The sequence below is a fragment of the Acipenser ruthenus genome, unplaced genomic scaffold (genome assembly GCF_902713425.1).
Source record: "Acipenser ruthenus unplaced genomic scaffold, fAciRut3.2 maternal haplotype, whole genome shotgun sequence".
In the NCBI taxonomy this organism is placed as follows: domain Eukaryota; kingdom Metazoa; phylum Chordata; class Actinopteri; order Acipenseriformes; family Acipenseridae; genus Acipenser; species Acipenser ruthenus.
This window is the reverse complement of record NW_026708729.1, coordinates 6,668-32,611: the sequence shown is the minus strand read 5'-3', so window position 1 is coordinate 32,611 and position 25,944 is coordinate 6,668. Positions and strand designations below refer to the sequence as shown.

Sequence of the window (25,944 nt, the reverse complement as noted above, 5' to 3'; positions counted from 1 at the left end):
TATTATTATATATTATATATATATTATTGTAAATTATGTGTAGGATTAAGTATAGGTTCCACATTTCATTCTAACACAATGCACTAACTCTTCTGTCTCAATCTCAGTCCAGGCTGCGCGGACCTGTCAGCATGTGATGACGTCACCCCCAGCTGAATTACACAGACAGTGTCTCCCTGCGTCTACCGCTTACAGGCAGTGTAACCCTAGTTAAACACAATGCATCTATCACTTACATGCAAACAAACCTTGGTTAAGTCCTCTAATAACATATCACAGCTAAGGCTGGACTACAATTGTTTAATATCAATTACACAAATATACCTTCAAACAAGCACTTCATATGAAAATATGAGTTAAGCAGCTTAGTTACTTTTTAGCAAGGTTCAAACTCTGAGGCTTTTCATACAAGCATTAAAAGCGCAAATTAAGATAACTATTTTATGTTTACAAACACTTTTATGTGTTTGCAATTACCATTAATTACTTTAATTCCACAAGGGAAAGGTAATGAATTTTATACTCAACGGTTCCTTGATGAAGACCAAAAAGTCTGTAGAATAAATCTTCTATTGTAGTTCAGTTTTCACTTTGTTGCAACAAATCTTCAGACCCAAGTTGGGGCTCCTTTATCTTCAAACCCAAGTTGGGGTTTCACACACCTCCCGTGTGTTCCTTCTTTCCTTGGATCCTTCGCCACAAAGACAGACAAGTTTCAATATGCTGTGGTTACGACTGAAAACAGAAGCTTGTATCCGAGCCAGGAATGATTCTCTTGATAAACCGACTCGCAGGTGTCTCTTTTTCCTATCAGCAGGAGTTCTGAACACAGAGCTTTCTTGGACATTCATTTATTGCAGGGTACAGAATCTTCTTGCAGTCAAGAGGTATAAAGCTTAATGCTATCTTCTCTTATGAAGCCATGTTAGACACAGAAACCAATTCGGGAACCAAATCGGAAACAAATTCAAAGTTCTTGCTGCAAGTTAACAGTTGTTATAGGACTTTCACGTAAAGACCGATACATTACCCCTACAACTGTCTTCCATTGTTTTGGACAATGGATTGCCTCACCCTACATGGGATGAATAAATGATCTAATTATGACTTCCTTCTAAAGTCCACTGGTCAGAGAGCTCACTACCCCCTCCTTTGTGTCTGGTTCAGTTAAAGTCCACTGGTCAAAGGCTCATTACCCCCTCCTTTGTGTCAGGTTCAGTTAAAGTCCACTGGTCAAAAGCTCACTACCCCCTCCTTTGTGTTGGGTGCTCGGAAGTTGCTCCAGTCCATAGTTCACATGCTGCCCTGCATACTGTGTGCTCAAGAGTGAATCCAAAAGATTAGTCCAGCTATGTACTTATATCAAAAATAGTTATTAGTTCCAGGCAATTGTGCCTACAATATAGTGTCCTCCAGGGGACAATACAGCCCTCAGCCTTCGACTTTGGACAATATAATTCCCTTGAGGACACTATATCCCCCTCTGGGACAATTGCTTTCCACCATGAACCTCAACTCCAGTCCGTATTTGTATATTATATATGTGTAACTTTGCCTAAGATGTCACTAGAGTGTCGTGTTTGAATGGTGGGTTTCACAGCAACATGTGCACAATGCCATCTTTGAAATTTTTATTACAAGAACAATGCACATATACAAGAAAAATATTTGAGATATAAACTTTTTTTAAATAAATGTTGTGATCAAAAACAGAAACAAGACAAGAATTAGAAACCTTGGGTAAGAGAATAATATATTTCATTGAACTCTTTCAATACTGCCTTTACAATTAGCTTCTGTAATGTAGTCGTGTCCCAAATGGATTTTTTTATTGTGAACCACATGTAACATATTGGGAAACAATTAATACCTGCAATTATGTGTTAAATCATGTGTGGATATGAGTGATTTCTGGGAGATCTTTGGGCAAATCTGAACAATTTTTTTTTTTAATGAACAAAAATACCCACCATAAACCTAAATAGTTTTGAATAGTGCTTGCATAATACAATAAGAAGTATGTAGGCCTGTTTACTGATGTGAAGTAGTGGAGCCTCCGTGCCATTTTGCATGGATGCTTTTCTTCTGCCTCTGGTTTTATTTTAAATATATTATTATTATTTACTTAAAGCTACTGTTGACTTTATTGATGGTGGATAATGGGGCACAAAGTTTGAGATCCACAAAAATAGACTGAATTACTTGATGTACTGTATTGGTCAGCACTGTGTTAGAGGATATATACGTTTATGTTTGTGTAAAAGCCATTTAATTCGAAAACACATATCGTGTGGCTGTGGAGAAGTATGCTCAATATTTAATAATGTTTCAATCTGTTTACATTATTGTCAGTTTAATATTAAAAATGTGACATAAACCCATGTACTGCACCACAAGCAGTAGATGAGATAGGCATCTTCCAAAGTCTCTTGATAAAGAGCACTTGTACCAGAATGTAAACAATGACATGAAACAGGTAAGTAAGACACAGCTGGAACAACGTGTGGGTAAATAGGATGCTATATTATTGTACGACTCAGAAATAAATAAGTACATCTTCCAAATATCTAATGAAATATAGCCTTCTACAGGTAACTACTTAACAAATAAATAAGTATAATAAGCACCTGCTTGAAAATTTACAGTGGCAACATGTAAGTGTCTCGAGGACATTTTTAAAATGTGTTTTAAGTAATATTTTGGACTGGATTGCTTAGACTGCTTGAAATATATGTAGTCTTTTAAAGCGAGTTTCAAGATTCTAAACTCCTGTTAGCTTTAAAGCGCATCTACCTGTAGGTTCCTGATTGGCTGAGATGATACACCAGGTTTATAATACACTATTTGAACAAATATTGATAATTATTTTTCTAGCATAAGGTGTAGGCTATATAAAAACATAAAGCACAATACAATGTCTGACCAGTATAAAAATCAATGATTTTAGCAATCATTTCATCCGGACAGATGTTCTTAATCTGTGTTCCTTCAATTTAAGAAACATAAACAAACACAAATAAGGTTATTCCTGAATCGTAAATGCTATAACACTGTGCACTACAACCCACGCTGATCTTGCACAAAAGAACAACTCCTTGTAGGGAACATTCTATTTTCCAGTAAATGCATGGGTCAAATTGGGTCCTAATTGACACTCATCCTTTGCAGATTTGATTTGTGAACTGTATACCCACAGCTTTGTTAGGTTAAACAAACAAGCTACATATAACATTATAACATTGAGACACAAACTGCTCTGTGGATAGCAGTCGACACAGAAATGTAAGCAGCAGTTTGTATTCCAGTATGAACTGCATAATTAAATAAATACTGTACTACGACTAGTATAACGGACTTAACCATTAGGCCCAGGCCAGGTTATCCCTTAATTCATTTGTATCAGGTAAAAGTACTGAACGTGGTAAAGAAGTTGGAGCATTACTTTTGATGGAGGAGAACACTGGCTGGGATTATATTTTTAATTCGTATTAATTGACTAAATCTTCTACCATAGGCTGATGTTTGCCATGCATATCACATTGCACGAAAAAATGGAATTCCAGATGAGCAGATAGTGGTTATGATGTATGACGACATTGCCTATCATGAAGAGTAAGTATTCAAAAGTTCTCATAATTGCTAGTGGAAGTTATAAACAGTAATGTTAATGTTAAAACTGGTTTGGTTTTGTGCTGTCATAAACAAAACACAAGGAAAAACACTACTATCGTGTAAATTCCAATGTTTATGTAAGCACATATTGTGCATCTATAACCCTATTGTGCATTGCTGCTTGCATTATACAATACAGAAGTAACTGGAGATCAATGTAATTTCAAAGAATGTTACATTAAGGGATGTAGTTGTTCGAGCCTAGTCAACGTTAGTCCATTGGCTCTCTGGTCCATCTCAAGGAAATTTGGTACGGAACCTTGGAAAATCCTTTTTTTACATACAATGCTTATGTTACTGTGGCAAGGATGATGTCACTGGCAAGGCTGTTTTGACCAGGAAGGCAGAGCTTGCAGGTTTAAGCGCTGGTGCGCACATTTAATAAACAAATAAAAATAAGGAAACACTAAACATTAACAGAACAAAACACATAAACAAACACACGGGCCAAAATAACAGGCTATACAAAAACTCAACAAACAAACACAAAAACTCAACTAAACAAACACAAACACTGACACGGACACGGACACTGGCACGGACACGGACACTGACACGGACACTGACACGGACACGGACACGGACGTAATCACAGCACGGAATGTGATTGTGATCATACACCTGTGGCTAGCATACTCATTTAATCATGTATTCAAACTGACGGCTCCAGCCGCATTCCCACGTGTTTTGACAGGGAGAAATTTACTCCCCTCCCTGCCAACCGAATATTCCACACACACACACACACACACACACACGCACACACACACACACACACACACACACGCACACACACTGACACACACACACACACACACACACACACACGCACACACACACACACACACACACACACGCACACACACTGACACACACACACACACACACACACACACATGCACACATGCACACACACACACACACACACACACATGCACACACACTGACACACACACACACACACACACACACACATGCTTTCACCCTGCCACACTGCTACAGTTACTGACAACCAAATGTGTGATTCAACATTTCCACTGTGTCTAACAACAACAACAGTAATAATAATAACAATAATACATGTACATCTTCCTCTATGATAGGGACCTGAATGTGGCAGTTTAAGTTGTAAACTGTAAGCCTTGAAGATTAAATTGTATTATTATTGTATTATATTAGTAGTATTTTTCAATTCTCCGTAGCATAAATCAAGCCAGGGTCCAGCCTGGACCAGATAACTATTTTTCATTATAATTGGGGAAACTGGAAATATTTTACATTACATTTAAAATTCTGTTTATAATGTAAATTAATAAACTAATAATTTAGTTAGGTGTATTAATAAATTAATGTTTTGAAACTTTCTTTCCCCAACAGCAATCCTTGTAAAGGTGTTGTCATTAATGTACCTCGTGGGGAAAATGTTTACCAGGGAGTTCCTAAGAATTACACTGGAGATGTAAGCTACAATTATTATTATTATTATTATTTATTTCTTAGCAGACGCCCTTATCCAGGGCGACTTACAATCGTAAGCAAATACAATTCAAATATCACAGTACAAGTAATAATACAATTAAGAGCAAGATAAATACAATGACTTGGTTCAAGCAAGTACAAGTGTGACAAAATAAGATTCAATAATACAGCAGATAACAGTGTCAGTGATAGTTACATCAGGATATGATTAAATACAAAATACTACAGATTAAACACTTGGCAGATTACAGTACTCTGAAGTACAGGATTAAATACAGTAAAATAGGGGGCAGATAAGAGCAAGTAAAGCGCATTTAAGGAAGGGCGATAAGTGTCTCAGGGGAAAAACAGAGGAGTGCTTTCTGAAGAGATGAGTCTTGAGGAGGCGCCGGAATGTGGTCAGGGACTGGGCAGTCCTGACATCTGTAGGAAGGTCATTCCACCACTGCGGGGCGAGGGTGGAGAAGGAGCGGGCTCTGGAGGCAGGGGAGCGTAGAGGAGGTAGAGCCAGTCTTCTAGTGCAGGAGGAGCGGAGAGATCGGGAGGGGGTGTAGGGAGAGATGAGGGTCTGGAGGTAGCTGGGTGCAGTCTGGTCAAGGCATCTGTAGGCTAGTACAAGAGTCTTGAACTGGATGCGAGCGGTGATCGGGAGCCAGTGGAGTGAGCGGAGTAGTGGAGTTGCGTGGGAGAAGCGAGGCAGAGAGAACACCAGGCGGGCAGCGGAGTTCTGGATGAGCTGGAGCGGACGGGTGGTGGACGCAGGGAGGCCAGCCAGGAGGGAGTTGCAGTAGTCTAGGCGGGAGAGTACCAAGGCCTGGACCAGGAGCTGGGTGGCGTAGTTGGTGAGGAAGGGTCGGATTCTTCGGATGTTGCTCAGGAAGAATTGGCAAGTGCGTGCCAGAGTGGAGATGTGCTGAGAATGCGAGAGGCAGGGGTCCAGGGTGACTCCAAGGTTCTTAGCGGAGGAAGAGGGAGAGAGTGTGGTAGATTCCAGAGGAACAGAGATAGAGAGATCAGAGGAGGGGGAGGAGGAGGGAAAGAAAAGGAGGTCAGATTTAGAGAGGTTGAGTTTGAGGTGATGCGAGTGCATCCAGGAGGAAATAGCAGACAGACAGGTAGAGATACGGGAGGAGGTGGTGGAGTCAGAGGTGGGGAAGGAGAGGAAAATCTGAGCATCATCAGCATAGAAATGGTATGAGAAACCATAGGATGCGATGAGGGGGCCCAGGGAGCGGGTGTAGAGAGAGAACAGGAGAGGACCCAAGACTGACCCTTGGGGGACTCCAGTTAAGAGAGGGTGAGGTGTGGAGGTTGCTCCATGCTAGGTTACCTGGTAAGTGCGGTTGGAGAGGTAGGAGGAGAACCAGGCCCGAGCAGTGCCAGAGATCCCCAGGTCAGCGAGAGATGATAGTAGAATAGAGTGATCAACAGCGTGAAAGGCAGCAGACAGGTCGAGGAGAATTAGGACAGGAGAGAGAGGCAGCTCGGGCAGACTTCAGTGAGTTGGTGACAGACAGGAGGGCGGTTTCAGTGGAGTGTGCAGAGCGGAAGCCAGATTGGAGAGGTCGAGCAGAGAGTGGTTGGACAGGAAAGCAGAGTGCTGGCGGTGTACAGCCCACTCGAGGGTTTTGGAGAGGAAGAGTAAGAGAGAGACAGGACGGTACCTCTGGAGGGAGGTGGGGTCAAAGGTAGGTTTCTTGAGGAGGGGAGTGATAGAGACTTGTTTGAAGTCAGAGGGAAAGAGACCAGAAAGGAGAGAGGTGCTGAGAAGGGAGGAGATGAAGGGAAGTAGAGCAGGAGCAGCAGCTTGAAAGAGGTGAGTGGGGAGGGGGTCCAGGGCACACGTGGTGGGTTTGTGACCCTGGAGCAGGGTGGAGAGGTCAGAGTCTGAGAGGGGCGAGAAGGTGGAGAAGGAGGGTGAGTTAGTAGGGGAAGCAGTGGGTGTAGGGGTTGGAGCAGGGGGGGTGCGGGGAAGGGAGAGGTGTTAAAGAGTTTGCGGATATCTGAATTAAATTTGTACCCTCTCTTACAATGGCTACTCCTATTTAACTTTGTATATAATTTATTTCTTGACCGTAGCAAGATGGGTTTGAGTGGTTTGAGACACTAACCCCCCCTTGTGATCATGGTGTTTTAAAGTTATGCCTTAACGCTGGATCTCAGACTAACGTATACAGAACAATATTGTTATTTTATTAGTAGTAATGAATCATTTAACAGACACTTTTATCCAAAGTGACTTAGCGACTAGGTGGTGAGCTCTCCATCACAACTGCTGTTGCAGTGTCACTTACAAATGACATCAGTTGCTGTAGCGTATGCTCTTGCTATTTATTTATTGGTAAGAATGGCAAAACAGTAAGTAATTTAACTAAACAGAAAAAGGCAAAAAACTGGTATTTAATTTTTGACAAAACAGTCTGAACTGGGTATTCACTGAATTTGTAGTGTCTAGTGTGTATGGTTAGCTTATTTTCTAAGGACTATAGTTTCTCTTTTGTAAAGGATCACAGTCCATGCAACACCTTTTAACATCAATTCAAAGCATAAATAGGCACAACGATCTAGGCTGTATCAGTAGTTTATCAATAACATAACATTTTGGCTACAAAGGGAAAAAAAAAAAGATGGACATTACCTGGATATTCAACTGGTTTGCTGCCTCAACCAATATACTTTTACAATGGGGGGGGGGTAATTGCTGTAACTAAGTATATAACGGTTTTATAAGAAGTGGAGGGTGACATTACCAGAAGGGATATTTAACATACCTAATGCCATGTCTTGGTTCACTGTAAACACCTGAGAGTCGAACCTCAACGACAGTACATCACGCCTTTACACAAGACATCACCCCCAAATTGACAGTGAATTCAAAGTGTTAGAAAGACTAAAGCACAACATCAACTATTTCTAAGCAAAATCCACTGTCCAACAACATCAAGCTGCACCCAAATTAGTTTATCATCAGTGTGTGTTAAGCTGTGTTTTTTAAATTATTTGCATGTATAATGCAATTACAGTCTATGCCAGCTAGTTGAAGCCATGGGGAAGAAAATAAAAAATCTTCGTTATGTTTGTTATGTGATGTTAGGTCATTTATCTCAATATCTCGAGAAAACCTAAGTAATGACTACCGTTTTTTTCGACATCACGAGAAGATCATTGACTGTTGACCTGCACACAGGTGCAAGCAACACGGCAAAGACTTGGGTGGTGTTTACTCAATTATATGCGTCTGAAAAGACCAAGCCTTGCAAGCATACGTCTAAGATGGCGTACACTGATGTGGTATCCATGAATTACTAACAGACATGAAACAGTTTCCAGCTGTGTTAAGCCTTTATCACAATATAACTGAATACATTATTATTATTTATTTATTTTATTTCTTAGCAGACGTCCTTACCCAGGACGACTTACAGTTGTATACAAAAATAAATATAAAGAATGACAGTACACTTAAGAGCAAGTTGTCTCTGTCATGTTCTTGTTTGTCAAGTCACTGCACTGTGGCTATTATAATTTATCTTGTGATCTCGACAAAACGACTTGTACTGAAATTCTGAGATAAATTATCTCATGAAACAAGATCATGAGATAAATGATCTTATGATCTCGACATAACTTCTCTGGGGTTGGAGGCCCTTGGCTTCGCCTCGAGTCTCACAAAGCCCCAAGGCATCCGTATGTTGGGTGTATACGGACACCCTGTCTCGTCTTATTGCATACTTATAAAACAGAATGTTCTGATTCTACACGCTGATTGGCTGTTGAAGACTTTTAATGAGTTTGAGTTAAAATGCCCCCTAATGCTGGCAGTTTTTTCCTTCACCCTCGCCAAAATCCCAGATGAAGCTATCTGGTATACTCCAAAAACAATGGGAGTAAATCACCTGGCTTCAATGATGCCTCACTTATCGCTGGAAGCAGCGCTCTCTCATCGCTATACGGACCACAGCATTAGAAGCACTGCTGTGCATCTACTGAACAAAGCTGGCTTGGAGTCGTGAGAAATAATGTCGATTACTGGCCACAGATCAGAATCCAGTTTAAGAACCTACTGGTCTGCTTCGGCTCAAAACTGAAAGCAGTGGAGTTCAGTTTTTTAGGTTGTATTAGAAGCAATATTTCAACATCTTCATCTGTGGGTCCTCCCACAAAACTCAAGGATAAAGAGGAGGAAACACTTTCTACTGCTCCTCCTAGTGGATATTTCATGAATTTGTCACCTTTTCCATTTTCAATAGAACATTTTACAATAAATGGAAACGTTGAAATAATAAAAAAAGGTTTTATTTTTTATTTTTTTATTGTATCTGTTTTATAAGCAGGATAACACACTCCAGGGCTTTTGCGTTGTGTTTCATTAACATACAGCTTCGTTGGTTGACTCAGCTTCACTCCGTGCCTGCCACCCAACTACAGCCATATGTTAATGCAACACAATCCACGCCCTGTCGTGTGTTATCCCTTACCTAGCTACAGTCAGTTTTTATTTTTATTTTTATTTATTTTGCTGCTGCTGCAGGTGTACAACATCCTGCTAGTTCTAATTTGTAATATCTTTCAGGACGTGTCTGCAGATAATTTTCTAGCAGTACTCCGTGGAGATGAATCAGCTGTCACAAAGACAGGAACTAAAAAAGTTATAGAGAGGTAGGTCTATTTTTTTTCTACTGCATTTAAAACTTGTTGTACTCTGAACTGTGAAGACAGGCTGAGCGAAGCAAATCTATTCAGCTTGGAACAATGAAGAAACAAGGGGGACATGATTTAAGTCTTTAAAATCTTCAAAGGAGTTGAGATGGTTAACCCAAACCATTACTATAAGCACAGTACAGAAACCAGGACAGTGTGAAGGAGTCACTTCTTTACACAGAAAGTGGTGAGGGGATGGAATGGGATACCTTCTCATATAGTTGAGGCATAATCACTTGGATCCTTTAAGACCCAACTTGACTAAGGTTTGAGATCAGTCAGCTGAGTTTAGGTGGGCTGGATGGCCTCCTCTCGTTCGTAAATGTTCTTATATTCTTATGAAACAGTCAGTGACAAAGAATACAACTTTCTCAATGTCTCAATTATGTAGCAGAGGAAAGTGACTGCAGCAGGATAGACTACTTTTTCTCAAAGTCCTTTGGTTTATTTATAATTTTTAAAATGTTTTCGGTAAGTAAAGAAATGTTTTCTTTATTTGGATGTGTAATAATCACCTGTAACAATATTGGAAGTTTACTTTTGCAATGTCCTTAAACAATGTCACTGTAGACATAAATCCAATAACTTACATCACATTTTTTTAATGCTTTTGCTATACATTTTTGGCCCTGTGCCAAAAAAAATGATAAAGATGGAGGATGACAAAGATACTACAACAGCGTACCAGTACCTTTTTTATCGTTGTAAATATAGCCTACAATAGTAGTAATGTACAGGAAGGAAAACAGCCCTCAAACATCACAGATGCTTTGATACCATCCGAGCGTGAATGAAAAAGTCAGTTAGTCTGAATACGTCCAACATCATGGTATTTTATGAGCATTTCTCCCTTAACAAGAAAGGTGGACAAATTGCTTCTATCTGAATTACAGTCCTAACTGATTGACATACTATGCCCAAGTAAAAAGCCACTTCATGATTATACTAATGATTACCAACATCTTAAAGTGTTTGAAATGTACCTCTGGAATTGTGGAGCTGCCCATTATCACCTGCTTTAAAGGAAAGAGATTGTGAGTTTTACAGAATTTCCTGGTTCTTTCCAAGTAAAAAAAAATCATAATTAACATTTTTTGGAAATAAAGTTACTATACCAGAAACAAATTACTCAGATATTTAAATGAGGTGCTTGTGGCAATGTGGTTAACAGTGTGCAGGTGCAGGGGTGCTGCGGTGATCAATAATTTGTACAATAATTTGTTTTATTTGTACAATCCCAAGTCTGATGACAAAAGACAGTAAATAATAATAATGACAACAGGCAATACAGCGGCGTGTGTTGCTCCATTTTAATCCTGATCTTTAACACCCACATGGAATACAAACACAATCACAAGTCCACAGTGAGTGCTATAGTGCTCATGGTGCAAATACAGTGAATCGTGAACAATAGTGCAGTGTTGTCCAGGTAACTACTGGCCTTTAGCGACAGCTCCAGATTGTGTTTAGCTATCTATAACAACAAACAAAGTGCTTCTTTAGACATGACAAAAACAAACAAAACACTCATGATAACAATATGGGTTCTCCTTCCAGTTCAGGTTTTAACCATACAAAGGAACAGATCACTTTGCTTCTTCTCCTTTTGTACCATTAATCATTACCCCTTGGCTAACGAGTGCAACCGCTCCTCCTATCCGCGGCTGCCACATTGTTTCCCTTCCGGGACGATGATTTAGTGGACCGTAGCTCCGCCCCTTTCTAGATTGCCGACTTCCATCTAACCCTGGGAATGAATTATCTGGCCATCCAGTCCAGGGCACACTGTTCCCTTTACACAGCGCCCTCACAGGTCGGGAGGGAGATTTAACACCAAGAATCAATCGTCTCTGTCACAGGACTCTAAAGTTGTGTTTTATTCATTTTAGGAGCTATGCTAAAAATTCTGGTCAGGCATTGCATTAAAGTATGCACTAAAGGTATTGAATGTTAACATTAAAAACATTTGGTACATATGACCTAGTAAAATAAATATACAAACTACTGTTAACCATATAGCAAAGCAAAATCGTACATGTACATGTTAAAAAGTAGCTATTATAATGATTTCAGTTCAGTGGAGTGCTGTGTGAAGTGCCTGTAGTTAGCACCATACTAATTATGCACTTACGAACGAGAGGAGGCCATTTAGCCCATCTATTCTGCTTCAACAACATGACTAGGTAACCCATTCCATACCCTCACCCCTCTGTGTGAAGAATTGTCTCCTTCCCTATCAAAGTCTATTTCCACTTAATTCCCAGCTGTGCTTCCTCTGGTCCTGGTATCTGTACTGCTCTTAAAGTATTGGTCAGAGTTAACTATGGGGTAGATGAAATCTAAATTCTGGGATAAATGTTGGTATTAAAATAAAAATTCACAATGTTGCCCAATTACATGGTATTAAACAAAAATTCAACTGTAGGGGGTGTATCAATTTAACGTGGTATAAAATACATTCATTCAAGCATTGTAGGACCTGCACATTAAGACTTGTCTAATCCAGTCCCTCTACATACTGTCATTCTGTAGTGGCATCATTTTGTGGTCCTGACCAATCCCTATTGAAATAAATCCGGAACTTGAGTATTCTGGAACCCAGCATGCTTTGTAAGTCATGTCTGTCTGAAGCCAATGGAAATCTGACTGAATTTATAATCATGCATATTGTGTAAATACTGTACATTCCTGGTGGGTATGGCACACCTGCAGTAAAATATGTGTTTACATAAGTAAAATTAAAATCAATACAATCCTTGAATTATAGGGTATACCTAAGGAGGTATGTGGAGGTAAGGAGGCTGTGTGGTCCAGTGGTTAAAGAAAAGGGCTTGTAACCAGGAGGTTCCTGGCTCACTCACTGACTCACTCACTGTGTGACCCTGAGCAAGTGACTCAACCTCCTTGTGCTCCGTCTTTTGGGTGCGACGTTGTTGTAAGTGACTCTGTAGCTGATGCATAGTTCACACACCCTTGTAAGTCGCCTTGGATAAAGGCGTCAGCTAAATAAACAACAGACACATGGCAAATTACATTTAATATAGAAAAGTATAAGGTACTGCATGCAGACAATACAAATGTCCATTATAAATACCATATGGGAGATAATGAAATTGTAGATGGAATCTATGAAAAAGATCAAGGAGTTTATGTTGACTCAGAAATGTCTTCATCTAGACAATGTGGGGAAGCTATAAGGAAGGCCAACAAAATGCTCGGATATATATATATATATATATATATATATATATATATATATATATAAGATAAATGATGAATTATATCGTCTTAATCTCTCCAGTAAGGACCTGGCTTTCATCATATATACAGATTTTTGTCTTGAAGGATAAGCTGGTGTGATTGGTTTTGTTTTTGAAAATCAGCCTTTTTGTTTATTCCTTTAATTATTTTGTAATAATGCAAACATTATTATTATTATTATTATTATTATTATTATTATTATTATTATTATTATCATTATTATTATTATTATTATATTTTTCTTTATCACCACAGTGGATGTGATGATACCATTTTTATCTACTTATCAGACCATGGCAGCCAAGGGATCTTTTCATTTCCTAAAACCCTTGTAAGTAACTTTTCGTTTCAATTTATTGAGTATTTGTATTACTATTATTTTAATTAAAGTATTTTCATTCTAGTTATACACCTCAGACTTAATTAATACCATTGGAGAAATGTCAAGAAATAAGAGATTTTCAAAGGTAGGTATACAATAAAATAACACTAAATTTGTATATTTTATTTTGTTATTTTAGTTTAATAATCTCATGAATCTACTTTGAAATATTTTAGATGGCGGTTTTTGTTGAAAGCTGCCACTCTGGTTCAATGCTCAACAGTCTGCCAGAAAGCATCAATGGTTAGTTTTCATGTATTTACTATTTCATTCAGGGATGGTGGAGGAGCTGGAAATCAGTACTGACATTTGTTCTTCAGAATGGCCTTAGAGGTTTAATAATGTTCAGATTGGGGGAGATGGAGGGTGTCAGATACATGCTGTTCAAACCAGCCAACTGCCACTGATGCGTCCGGTGTGTGGCAGCATGGTGTTTGTATGAGCACTGTCATGCCTAAAGGGTCCACATGATATCATGGTGTTTGTATGAGCACTGTCATGCCTAAAGGGTCCACATGATATCTTGGTGTTTGTATGAGCACTGTCATGCCTAAAGGGTCCACATGATATCATGGTGTTTGTATGAGCACTGTCATGCCTAAAGGGTTCACATGATAGCAATAGCATGCGCTACCACCAAGCTACCAGCAATGGTGTTACTCATAGTTGGAGTGGTGTTGCTTAAACAAAACATTCAAAATAAAACACTGAACAAAAATGCAGCTAACAAACTAAATGTAGTTGGGCCATGTGCTACTCCCCCTACACAGGCAGATCCCGCTCCAGGAACCTAGCCTCACTTACACAACTAAACGTAGGTTCCAGTTTGCAGTTCTACACTCCACTCCACTCACTACACTTCACTCACTACACTACATTGCACTGCACTGCACTGCACTGCACTGCACTTTTTACCAGATCCTGCAGCTTCTTGACTTAACACAGTCTGCTCGTCCTAGTTGGAGAATTAAAGGAACTGGTTTTCAGCTCATCTTATATACAGGTGGCCATCCCCAATTGGCAATCAATTAACCAATTTGAGAATGGCCACATTCCACGCATATGTTTTGCAGGGATGGGATTTTAACCCCATCCCTGCCAAACAAATTCAACTCAAAGAACACCAAACAAACACAAAAACTCACAATTTATACGTGCAGGGTCTGAGCCCTGCCACAGACTTACTATTACATTATAATGAAGCAAACAATAATACTTACTTAACCCTAATGCTAACATGGATTAATCATGTATAATAACCAATATCCACAAGTATTGAACGTATTCTTAATTGATGCATACTTCAAATTAATCTACTGTAACACTTACTAAGGTTTCCTTTTAAATGGACAGTATTGAACATCATGCAAAGAGCTTGTTGTTTGTTACTTCCATTCACAAAATAACTTAACTCCTCCTTAACTAATTCTTTACCGAGTTTTGAGGATTTTGGAAGAAAAATAAATAGCAGCAGTAGTATGTTGCCTTTTAATAATCATTTCAGGGATGGAAATAAGAGCCATATTCCACAGCAGCTTCACCCATTCCAGGTTTTACTACAAGCTTGATTAGCCACAGTGTATAGGTAATAAGCTCAGGTGTGTCTTAAGAAATGGGTAGTAAAACCAAGAATGGATCAAACTGCTATGCAATGGGAGTTGTATTTCCATCCCTACATTTGGAAATTTAAATAAATGTGTTTAAGTGCTAAACTGTTCTTCATTTCTGCAGTATAAGAATTATAATGCATCTCCGATATCTCTTTTTTTTATAGTGTATGGAGTTTGTGCAAGCCTCCCAAACCAGGAATCCTATGCATGTTTCTATGATGAAAAAAGAAACACTTTTCTTTCAGATGTATTTAGCAGATTGTGGATGGAGCACACTGAAAAGGTTTGTTTTACTAATCCAAACTAATATTAAATAAACACTACAAAGGATAAAGATGTAGAATATATAAACATGCAAAAGGATAGACAGTTAAGGGTGGATAGTAGCAAGAAATCATTACAGCAGAACCTCAGAATTACGAACACCTTGGGAATGGAGGTTGTTGGAAAGTCTGAAGTGTCCGTAACTCTGAAAATTAGTTTTCACATGGTTTTAATAAATGTGTACACTTGCTATCTACACCCTTAATCTGGTGAGTAATATAAGGATACACCATAGTAATGCAATACTCATATTTTTATGGTCTGAAAGGATTTAAAACGGTTCTGTACAAGGAAAAAAGCTAAATTTAACTTACCATTGAAATCGTAACTGTAGCAGAAACACAGATTTAAACGTCCAGGAAAACCTGGGTTATTGTAGTGCTAGTCATTCAGACTACTTTGGCTTGAAAAGAGAAAACAGCCTGTTTGGTTGCCTTGCACACCTGGCTGAGTGATTGCACACTCCCAGTTGAAAGTGGGGGTTCGGTTGACCGGTCATTTCGTAAGTTTGGTGTTTGTAACTCTGAGGTTCTACTGTATTTATTGATTTGAACTGTGATTTAAATAGTATTAAATAAGAACAGTTGTGCTAAGCAAAAAAAGTGTTTTAACATTGTGGACTCTATTCATAAAACCTCTTTAAATTCCCCAAATTATGATATTTCTACATTTCCATGGAATCATATAACTTAAGATTGCCTTTGTAAAGACGAAATAGGTACACAAAGTGTATATACCATGTTTTATAACTCGGGTAGATTCAATCTGAAAGTATGGCGGCATGTGCATTCTGAGATGCTACGAAAACTGTGCAACTTTACAGTTTGCTGTTATGCAGCATCAAATCAAACTGCAAAATGGGAGGGAAGAAAAACTGTGTGTATGTATTGTTATGGAACTATTACAATTTCCATGAATCAGGCACACTGTTATTGAAATAAAAGAAGGGTCTGGAACTGCTCAGACACCAGTATTAGGAGCATGGCAACAACAGAGCAGAAAACATGCATTTTTGACTTTGTTTATTAATTGAAGCATCGTGGTCAGATACAGTGCTGCCCCTTTATACAGCAGAACCAATTACAAGGTGGAATGGTCATGACTCCCATGTGCCCCATAATGCCATTCCACTAGCATTAAAGTTGAACACAGATAGCGCAGTCTGGTAATTATGTCTCCCTACCGTAGCATTATAAAGGGGGAGCTCTGTATTCAAGACTTCATTAACAAAGATCAATGGGTACAAGGGATTATAGACTTAGTCATGCACCCGGCCACACACTTCTTCAGGTAAGGGAGAAACTGTATTTCAGGTATTACCCTACGTCCTAGTGTATTTATTTTCAACTAAGATTTATTTTTACTGGGCATTGTTTTTATTCAGAACCTTTTGTTTAAATAGCCTACCTACAGCAACAATTCAGTAAAATAAGGGTTTTAAAATACAATAAAGTAAGAAATGTAATGAATAAAAAAAGGTTTTACAACAGACAATCACTCAGTGACTAATTTACATTATGCCTAATTAATAACAACGGTAATCATAATAATAGTAATAATTATAACTAGAGTTGCCAGCAACTTTATGGCTTCCAGTACCAGTAACAGTTCCAGTACCAAACACTTTAGCAAATAACGCAGAATGCATGCATGAGTTACTATATGTGTTCCATAGTATCCATGACCCTATCTGCAGTCTCTCAGGATTTATAAGCCAGATTTACATGTGACCTTTAGGAGAGGTCAAAGGTAACGGGCAATGACATTTTTGATAGCGTATACATAGGTTACTATAGGTGTTCCTTAGTAACCATGGCCCTATCTGCACTTTACAAGGCGTTATTAGCCAGTTTTGTAAGTTGATGATGTTATCCAACGTGGCCGCCATGTTTTTTTTTTATTGTAGCAACTTCCCATGAACAATATTTAAAGACAACCACACTAGGATCATGTGTACCAATTTTTGGTTCAATCAGACTAGTGGTTTCAGAGACAAAGGTTTTTGTAAGCCAGTTTTGTATGTTGATGATGTCATCTAACGTGGCCGCCATGTTTTTTATTGTAGCAACTTCCCTTGACCAAATCTTAAAGACAACCTTACTAGGATCGTGTGCGCCAATTTCTGGTTCAATTGGACTAATGGTTTGGGAGAAGAAGATCTTTGTAGTTTGTGATTATGACATCTGTACCATGCGATTTTGACGTCATGCAGCATGGCCGCCATACCACACTCAGCTTCTTACGAACACCAGTTAATCTTGGACTATCCCTCAACAACTATACCAACTTTCAGCACTCTGCAATAAGTGCCTTTCGAAAGACGATCGGGACACAGTCTCGGGAGCCCCCGAGGCAGATAAGGAGTCAGAAGAATTGCTCCTGTTGGTGGCCATGTTCAAATCTTAGTGTGCTTTGTGCTTCTCACCGCCCCTTTTTATCTCCTGTAGTTCAGTGACGTGTTCGGTCTGTAATTCTCTGGGAGTGTCTAGGAGGCGGTACCTTCTTTTCCGGTTTACTTGAGTTATTTTGGCTACAAGAATGAGTACACGTAGCAGTCCAGTTAATAATACTAATCCAATGATTACCCCGAATACTATCATGATCCAAAAACCTATCTTCCCAAAAGTGCCTATTATGCCTGAAAAGGCAGTTAATATTTCTGTTAACGTAGCTTTAGCTATTTGGGCCATTCCTTCACCTAATATTCCTCCAACATTTGCAATGTCTTTTAGTAACAGTCTTGGACTACTAAGTCGACTCATTATTGGAGTTACTATATAGTCCCCTAAAAAATCAGAAAATGCATTTCTTTCCCCTGCATAATTGGACTGATTCCAGACTTGTACGTTCCAATTTGTCTGATCCCTTATTTCTTCAAGTTGCTCACGGATTACGGAAGCGATTGAACCATTCAAACAATACCAAGAAGGACCTAGCCTTCCATCCACAGTAAAATCAGATTCATTTATCGCCATCTCTAGTAATCGTTTCCAATGTCCCATTGCTACATTTTTTTTATTCATTATCACCTTAACCCATGTTTCCAGAAACTGTTTGAAATTGTCCTTCCATATTTCATTCCAATGTTCAAACAGCACTTGGCTACATATTCTCATCCATTGAGGAGACGTAAATATATTTCCTACGGCCTGTTCTTCTCCTACTTCACTAACATAACTAAGATACATTATAGTAGAAGGGTGGCAGGTTAAGATCCCAAGTGGTCTCGCAGGGTCACTGGGCATTTTAGGCCCATGAAAGGCTTCAGGGTCCTATGTCCATTTCCCTGTCTGATTTTTCTTAAATGCCATCGCCATCATTTTGCTCATGCAATAAATTTCTGCTTCATAAAAAATTTGGTGTGTGTAAAGATTAACACTAGAGGAGTGATTTATTATCTTATCCCATTGATCCTTAAAATTGTAACTTTGGTTAGCCATCGTTTCAAATTGTTTTTGCATAAATCCCCAATACCAATAATCCACTTGTTGCACTATTTGTTCCATCTCTTCAGCAATAGTAGGAGATCTTCTTCCTCTAATAGTTACATCTTTAGAGGACTTAATTAACCAATCAAGTATCATACCATAAGTATGTTCAACCCCTCTTCCGAGGGTGTGAACTTCAGTGCTTGTTCGTTCCACATCAAAGTTAGGTTGCAAGATTATTCCCTCACATGTCTTTTTCTTCATCACTGGGATGATGGTAGGTGACAGGGTTTGATTGAAACAAAGACCTGTGTCCTGTACTAAATATTTCCCTGATGGGAGCTGGTGTATCCCCACAGTAGCCACCAAATATGCCACCCTTTCATCATAAGAATCACTTAAATAACAGGGCCTTCTTTTAGCAGGTTCTGAGCATATTATCATTCTAACAGTTTCTTCACATTGTGATTTTTCCCAATGAGTAATCCCTTCGAAGTTTACTGCTACAAGATCAAAATTGAATTATCGTATTGTCTTTTTGTAACCCCCATCTACCGGTTCCAATGTTCCATAATTTATTACATCAAATGATTCTATATAGTATTTTTCTATCTGAGGAATCGTGACTCGAATTATTATTTCATACCCGTGCTCAATTCACTGTCCCCCTATCACTTCAGTAGTTGCCAGCTGTTTCTGTTTTTGTTCTTGGTACATATTCTTTGCTATGAACAAGTATTCCTCAATGTTTTCAGCAAAATATTGTTTGGGATATTTACCAGCCAAAACGTTCCTTACCCCCCACAGATATTGTTCAAGTCTTTGCGCAAAAGCCACACTGTAGGCCTAATATCCAAGCTCATCCAGTGGAATGTCCGTATATCCTTTGATTCTCCTATAATCTTCATAAGCACCAGCCTTTACTGTATAATTCTGGCCCAATTATTGTATGGTAGCAGGGTTGACTACCTGCACTCCACCTAAATTATTTTCTCTACATTTGGGATAGGCCCATGTTATTAATTTCAAATAATGCCATGATTTACTGCTCCAACTAGCTGAGTGACCAATCCATACATATGTAGCATCAAGGACATTATTAGTCAGTATGTCAGAGCAAACCATCTGTTCAGTGGTCAAAGGAGTGGGAATAGTGTACAATATGTTTGAAATGGTACTAACTGTAGGTGTTGGATTCAAGAAAGTGCCGGTAGGAAAGCCAGGCGGGCTAGAGGGAACTGTACTTGATTCAGTTGTAGAGTCAGCGCTGGTAGTTGTAGTTTTTACAGGTGAGAAAGAACCGGTAGCTGTGGCATACTCCGTAGCTAGGAAGCCCCCCAGAGTGGTATCTCTCTGTGTGCTCTCCGGCCTGTCAGTATTTTCCACGCTCCTTTTTCCTCTCAAACATTGTCCATTTCCTGTAATGACTCGTACTAAGCCATCCGTAGGATTCCAATACGAGCATTCCTCAAGTTCACTCATATTCATGCAGTTGTTCCATGATCTCAGTACAATAGCTCCTGCCCGTACCCCTTTTGGCATTTGACACCATAAAACAATCTGGTTTTTTCGTACACCTATCCAGCAGTTTCTTGCATCCGCACACCTAATATACTCATGCAATGGTTCCCTGGGTAGTTTTACTCCCTTGTCTGTCACATCAAGTTCCACTCCCTTCATCACATCTTCAATGGCCCTCATTACTATTTCTGACTATTCTTTCGACAAGGGCATTTGTGCCCATCTTTGTGCAAAGTCCTGACTTGTAAACTCATATTTAATGGTCTTGGTCTGTGACCCAGAGGTTATTACTAACACCTTCCTATTCCTAATTAAGCTCCTAGTCCCTCAGATTCATTAAGTGATCGCTTGTGTCTGTTATTTCCTAATTCTTGGTAGCTTTTTACTATATTCCTGTCTAGGGTTAATGATAAGCAAATGACTGTCGCTATAAGGGCTGTGAGAGTGCAAAGTAAGAAAATTAATAGTATTACTAGGCAATTCACTCTGGTGGTTCTTCTTTCAGCTTTTGCTAGGAGAACTCGTATCTTGCCCATGGTTTTGGTACCGTTTTTAGCTGAAAGACGGATTTCTCATTGCCCTTGTGTAGAATTACCGCAGTATTTCTATTTAGCATTCTAAGTATTTGAGTAGGAGGATGCCAATACACTGCCAGGGGCTTGGGATCCTTATGGTATTTTTTCCAGCATACCCAATCCCCCTCGTGCAAGCAGCCTCCTTCTGTGGGGTTGGAATCAGAAGGCTGTAGCTGGGATAGCTCAACTAAGTTTGGGTCAGGGTTACTCACCGTGGGGTTCAAGGGAGTGGACATTTCTCTCCCAAACATCAGAAAGAAAGCGGTATACCCTTCATGCCTTAAATAGTTGTTAATACCCATTTGTACCCACGGTAGGTAAGTGCCCATTTTGCATCTGTAGGGGAGGTCAAACACTTTTTTTTTTTTTTATTTTAGTCGTTGCCAATTCGTTTTTATTATTTTCTCCCCAATTTGAAATGCCCAATTATTTTTAGGCTCAGCTCAACGCTACCACCCCTGCGCTGACTCAGGAGGGGCGAAGATGAACACACGCTGTCCTCCGAAGCGTGTGCCATCAGCCGCCCGCTTCTTTACACTCTGCAGACTCACTGTGCAGCCGCCTCAGAGCTACAGCGTCGGAGGACAAGCAGCTCTGGGCAGCTTACAGGCAAGCCCGCAGGCGCCCGGCTAGACTACAGGGGTCGCTTATGCGCAGTGAGCTGAGGACACCCTGGCCGACCTAACCCTCCCTCCCCCCGGCCAATTGAGCACCGCCCCCTGGGAGCTTCCATCCACGGTCGGCTGTGAAATAGCCTGGACTCGTACCGGCGACATCCAGGCTATACAGCGCATCCTGCACTCTAGCGAGTGCTTTTACTGGATGCGCCACTCGGGAGCCTCACTTTTTGAGGGCTTTCTTTATTACCCCATTTTTTCATTCAACAATCCTGTTAGAATCAGGATGATAAGGAAATATCAATTTCTGCTCTATCCCCAATTCTCTGCACAACTCCCTACAGATCTCTCCTGTGAAACTAGTTCCCCTGTCTGAGAACAAAGTCTCCGGGAGTCCCCAGATTGGAAGTATATCTTCCATCAAAATCTTGGCTACTGTACTGGCTCGGCAATTTTTGGTGGCTTTTACTATAGTATAAACTGTAAAGGCACACACCAGCACGAACAGGTATTTGTTTCCTTTTGCACTCTTAGGGAGTGGTCCCACAAAATCCATCATTACTTTTTGCCAGGGGCTGTCCCCTTTCAGACTAAGCATGGGTCCCCCTGTCCCTTTAGTTTTCTGATTGTTTTGTAGGCAGGGCAAACATCCTTTGCAGATCTCCACAGTTTCAGCATGCAGTTCAGGCCACCAGTAATCTCGTAACTGATGTAGAGTTCCCTAAAGTGCACTATGTAGTGCACCTACTCATTGGTGAGCTGCCATTAATATGGCCTGTCGGCTTGCTTTAGGGGGTACTCTCTTTTTGCTTGTTTTAAACAGTCGGTATAGGATCCCCTGTTCCAGCTGGTATCTGTACCTGTCCGGTGGAAATTCAGACAACAGCTGGCTGTCAGCAAACAGATTAATCAGCTTCGCTGCTGATGCTCGGAAGGTCAAATTTTGATGGCCTTGTACTGTTCCTTGCACCAATTCATCGGCACGATTGTTCCCTACTATGGTTATGTCCTTCCCCCTCTGGTGACCTGCTGTATGCTGAACACTGACTCTATTACTCCTCAATGCTTCAATCTCCTTCCATATATTGGCATGTGCTATATGCTTACCCCTATGGTCAGAGTAACCATTCTCTTTCCATGCCAGAGAGTGAATATTGAATGCTTGGGTGCAGTAGCAAGAGTCTGTAATCAATAATATGGTCTCGCTGGGCGTCCCCAGATTTTGAGCCATTTGAAGTCCCTTTAATAGGGCTTTTACTTCTGCTATTTGAGCAGATCAACCTGATACCACTTCAGAGTGGTGTTGCATTTCTTCATAAATTCCATTTTTGTCTTTCCCGACGGATATGCCTATACCGCAAACTGGATTGCCTTCAACTTTTTGGCAGGATCCGTCTGAGAAGATTAACCAGTCAGGCACAAACGGCTGTCCTACTGGGGTAGTTTGTTCCTCCCATTCTTCAAACGGGGGAAGATGATGGAATTTACTTCTGAGGTTAGAGGCTAGCCCAGAGACGGTGGTAAAGACTATTCTAGGGTCAGCTAGCAAAGTAACCCATCTATCCCACCTTAATTTAAGTGCTTTCATGTCTACCAGTGATGCCCTTGTTAGGGTCGCTAGCCCTGGGATGTCACTGAAAACTTCAATAAGATCATCCTGAGCTAGGTTGAACAGAAACGGTGCTACTCTAGTGAGGGCAGTCAGCATTTTTTCTTCATAACAAAACTGCTTTTCTGTGCAAGTGAAATTGAAACCCAAATTTTTTATTGGCAGCTTGTTCACCGATGTGGAAGTGGGCTTCCAAGGGCTTACCACTCACCCGAGTGGTAATATCCTGCGCCTCTTGTATTAGCGTTTTAAGCTGTGTTAGCCTAAGTTCGCCTTCCTCTGTCCACGAGACCCATTTTCCCTCAGCGTTACCCTGGGAAATCTTTTGATACAATGGGGCTGCCAGGACCGAGTATCCTGGTACAGTATTTCTCACATAATTAAACAACCCCATCACGGCCTGGAGTTGCTTTACTGTTTTTGGGGAAGGGATACTGCTAACTTTCTCTTTGTAAGCTGTACTCAGATTCATACCCTGATCCTTGATTTCCATTCCAAGGAATTCTACTTGTCCTCTGCAAATTTGAGATTTTTTTATATTAATTAGAAACCCTTTCTCTGTTAAGGCTCCTAAGACTTCTCTGAGGCATTCTAAATGCTCCACATCATCATCATGCGAAAAGTAAATGTCATCAATGTAATTAATTACCTCAGGTATATTTTCAAGCGTAGTCTGGACCGCTTCGTGGAATATTACGGGTGAGTTACAATACCCTTGTGGGAGACCGACCCATTGATACTGCTTACCCTGAAATGTAAAGGCTGTTTTGAACCTATCTTCCTCCTTAACAGGTATAGACCAGAAACCATTAGCTAGATCTAGTGGGGTTTTGAATTTTTGCCGCTTCACATTTTCTAGCATACCAGACACATGAAAAGCTTTCCAAGGTTTAGTTACTTGATTGAGTGCTCTATAATCCAATACCAGCCTCCAGGAGCCGTCCGGCTTCTTTACAGCAAGTATAGGTGTGTTAGTGAGAGAATGGCATGGTTCCAAAACACCTTGTTTCAACAGTTCATCAATTGTAATTTTTATACTGGCCTTTGCTTCGTCCTTTATGGGATATTGTCGCTGCCAGGGATGTACTCCTCCTTCTATTACAGCTGGCTTTCCCAAATACCGTCCGGCTGCATTTTTGTCTTTTGCAAAATGAGCTTTAAAATCATTAAGTATCTTACTTAACTCAGTTTTATTTTCTGCTGTAGTTTTGTCAAGTTGTTCCGTCAATTTTTCTGACGCATCGATTTTTGTATTATTTACAGTTACTAATTTTATTCCTAATTTGTCAGTCAGAAAATCCTATTATCATTTTTTGCGCGTTCATTGCTTCCTTTTCAACTAGCAATATATTACACACGGATTCATTTTCTTTGTGTTTTACAACTACTTTTCTATAGTCTGTAGCTCGTACTACTCCTTGACCTATGCCCGTCAATACAACAGATTCATCAATTGGCTCCCCCCCTATATCAATGCTATCACACATCATGGAGACTTGGGCTCCCGAGTCTAGGAGAGCCATTAAGATCTGTCCATTGACGTGTACTTCAGCATAGGGTTGCGCTAGGGGGTTGCCCCCGTCCTAGCGCTGTCCTGACTGGTTGAACTGTCATTGAGGAGGGTTAAAATTAGCCCTTCCTCGATTGCCCCAGAAGTTACCTCCGTAACCCCTTCTTCCCCCAGAGTAACCCTGCGGCCCCTGGTGTTGAAAAGGCGGTGCGTCCGGGTGGACCTGGTGACCACTTGGACCGGGTCGGGGATCATGGTATGGTTCTTGGGGTGGGGGAACTGACCACTGAGGAGATTGATTACTCCTTTCTGTTTCAGTTTGTACTCTATGTGGGTTAGTTTGTTTTCTGGGGGCTCTTCCTTCAGCACCAAGGGGATGGACAGCCTTATTGGGTTTAGCGATTTTGACACCCTTGGATCTAATGTATTGATTTATAGCAGTTTTTGCCTGCTCCATTTGTACTTTGATTGGGTCTTCTGTATTCATTTTGGCCAGCAGTAAAGATGGGAGAGGAGTGGCTTCATAATGGGCATTTATGCAATCCATCAATATGTCTAGACATTGCTGTTCTGGGATGTGCCTAGAAATATAATCTACCAGATGTCCGAGACCTTCGCGAGAGAGGTTCTTGGCTTCATCAATTCTATGTATTACAGTTATACGTCTACCGGTTGTTTTTATTAGTTCGTTCACCATTTCCTGCAGGCTGACTTTTTTAGGTAAGCAGGCGCCTGTTGGAAGCAGTCCTTTTATTCCCATCAAATAAAACCGCCCAGTATGCTGGTCTATGGGATCCATGGTTCCGATCAAGTTTTTCAACTGAGTAAGCCACCCGGAGAGGTCCCCTTTCGTTGGAGCACTCATGGTGCTTTTAAGTAGTTTAACCATTTCCACATTTACTTGTCCTTTGCTAGGGGAGGGAGCATTTTCCAATATCGGGTGTGTTTCAGGGCTCACAGTAAGATTAGCAAAACATCTGGGCAGGAGCGTTTCTGATTCCTCAGGCGTTTGATCATTAAATCTAAGAGGCAAAGCCCTACCTGTATTAGGATCTCTATGTACTGCATCCTCGATCCTAGCCTGATATCCTGCAGTGGCAGCAGCATTGCCAATCATGCTTGACAAATAATCGTTTGTACCCCGAACAGGGTCTAAGATCTCTGGACGCAAGAGAGGGTTTCGCTTAGGAGCAATGGTACTTACACCTGGGTGCTCACCTCTGGCTTCTTGCAAGGAGGTTTGTGATACAACCTC

At 40.4% G+C, this 25,944-nt stretch overlaps 1 protein-coding gene across 1 annotated transcript; it reads left to right on the top strand.

Annotated features, from left to right (window-relative positions):
- Positions 1-2,467: 2,467 nt before the first annotated feature.
- On the top strand, positions 2,468-24,945 carry LOC117413102 (legumain-like; the record flags this gene model as incomplete). The annotated part of the gene is made up of 9 exons (XM_059021684.1): positions 2,468-2,476; positions 3,515-3,612; positions 5,050-5,131; positions 9,725-9,810; positions 13,369-13,444; positions 13,518-13,580; positions 13,672-13,738; positions 15,270-15,388; positions 24,864-24,945. Coding segments are annotated over exons 1-9 (682 nt in total), but the record flags the coding sequence as incomplete, so codon positions are not given.
- Positions 24,946-25,944: the final 999 nt, after the last annotated feature.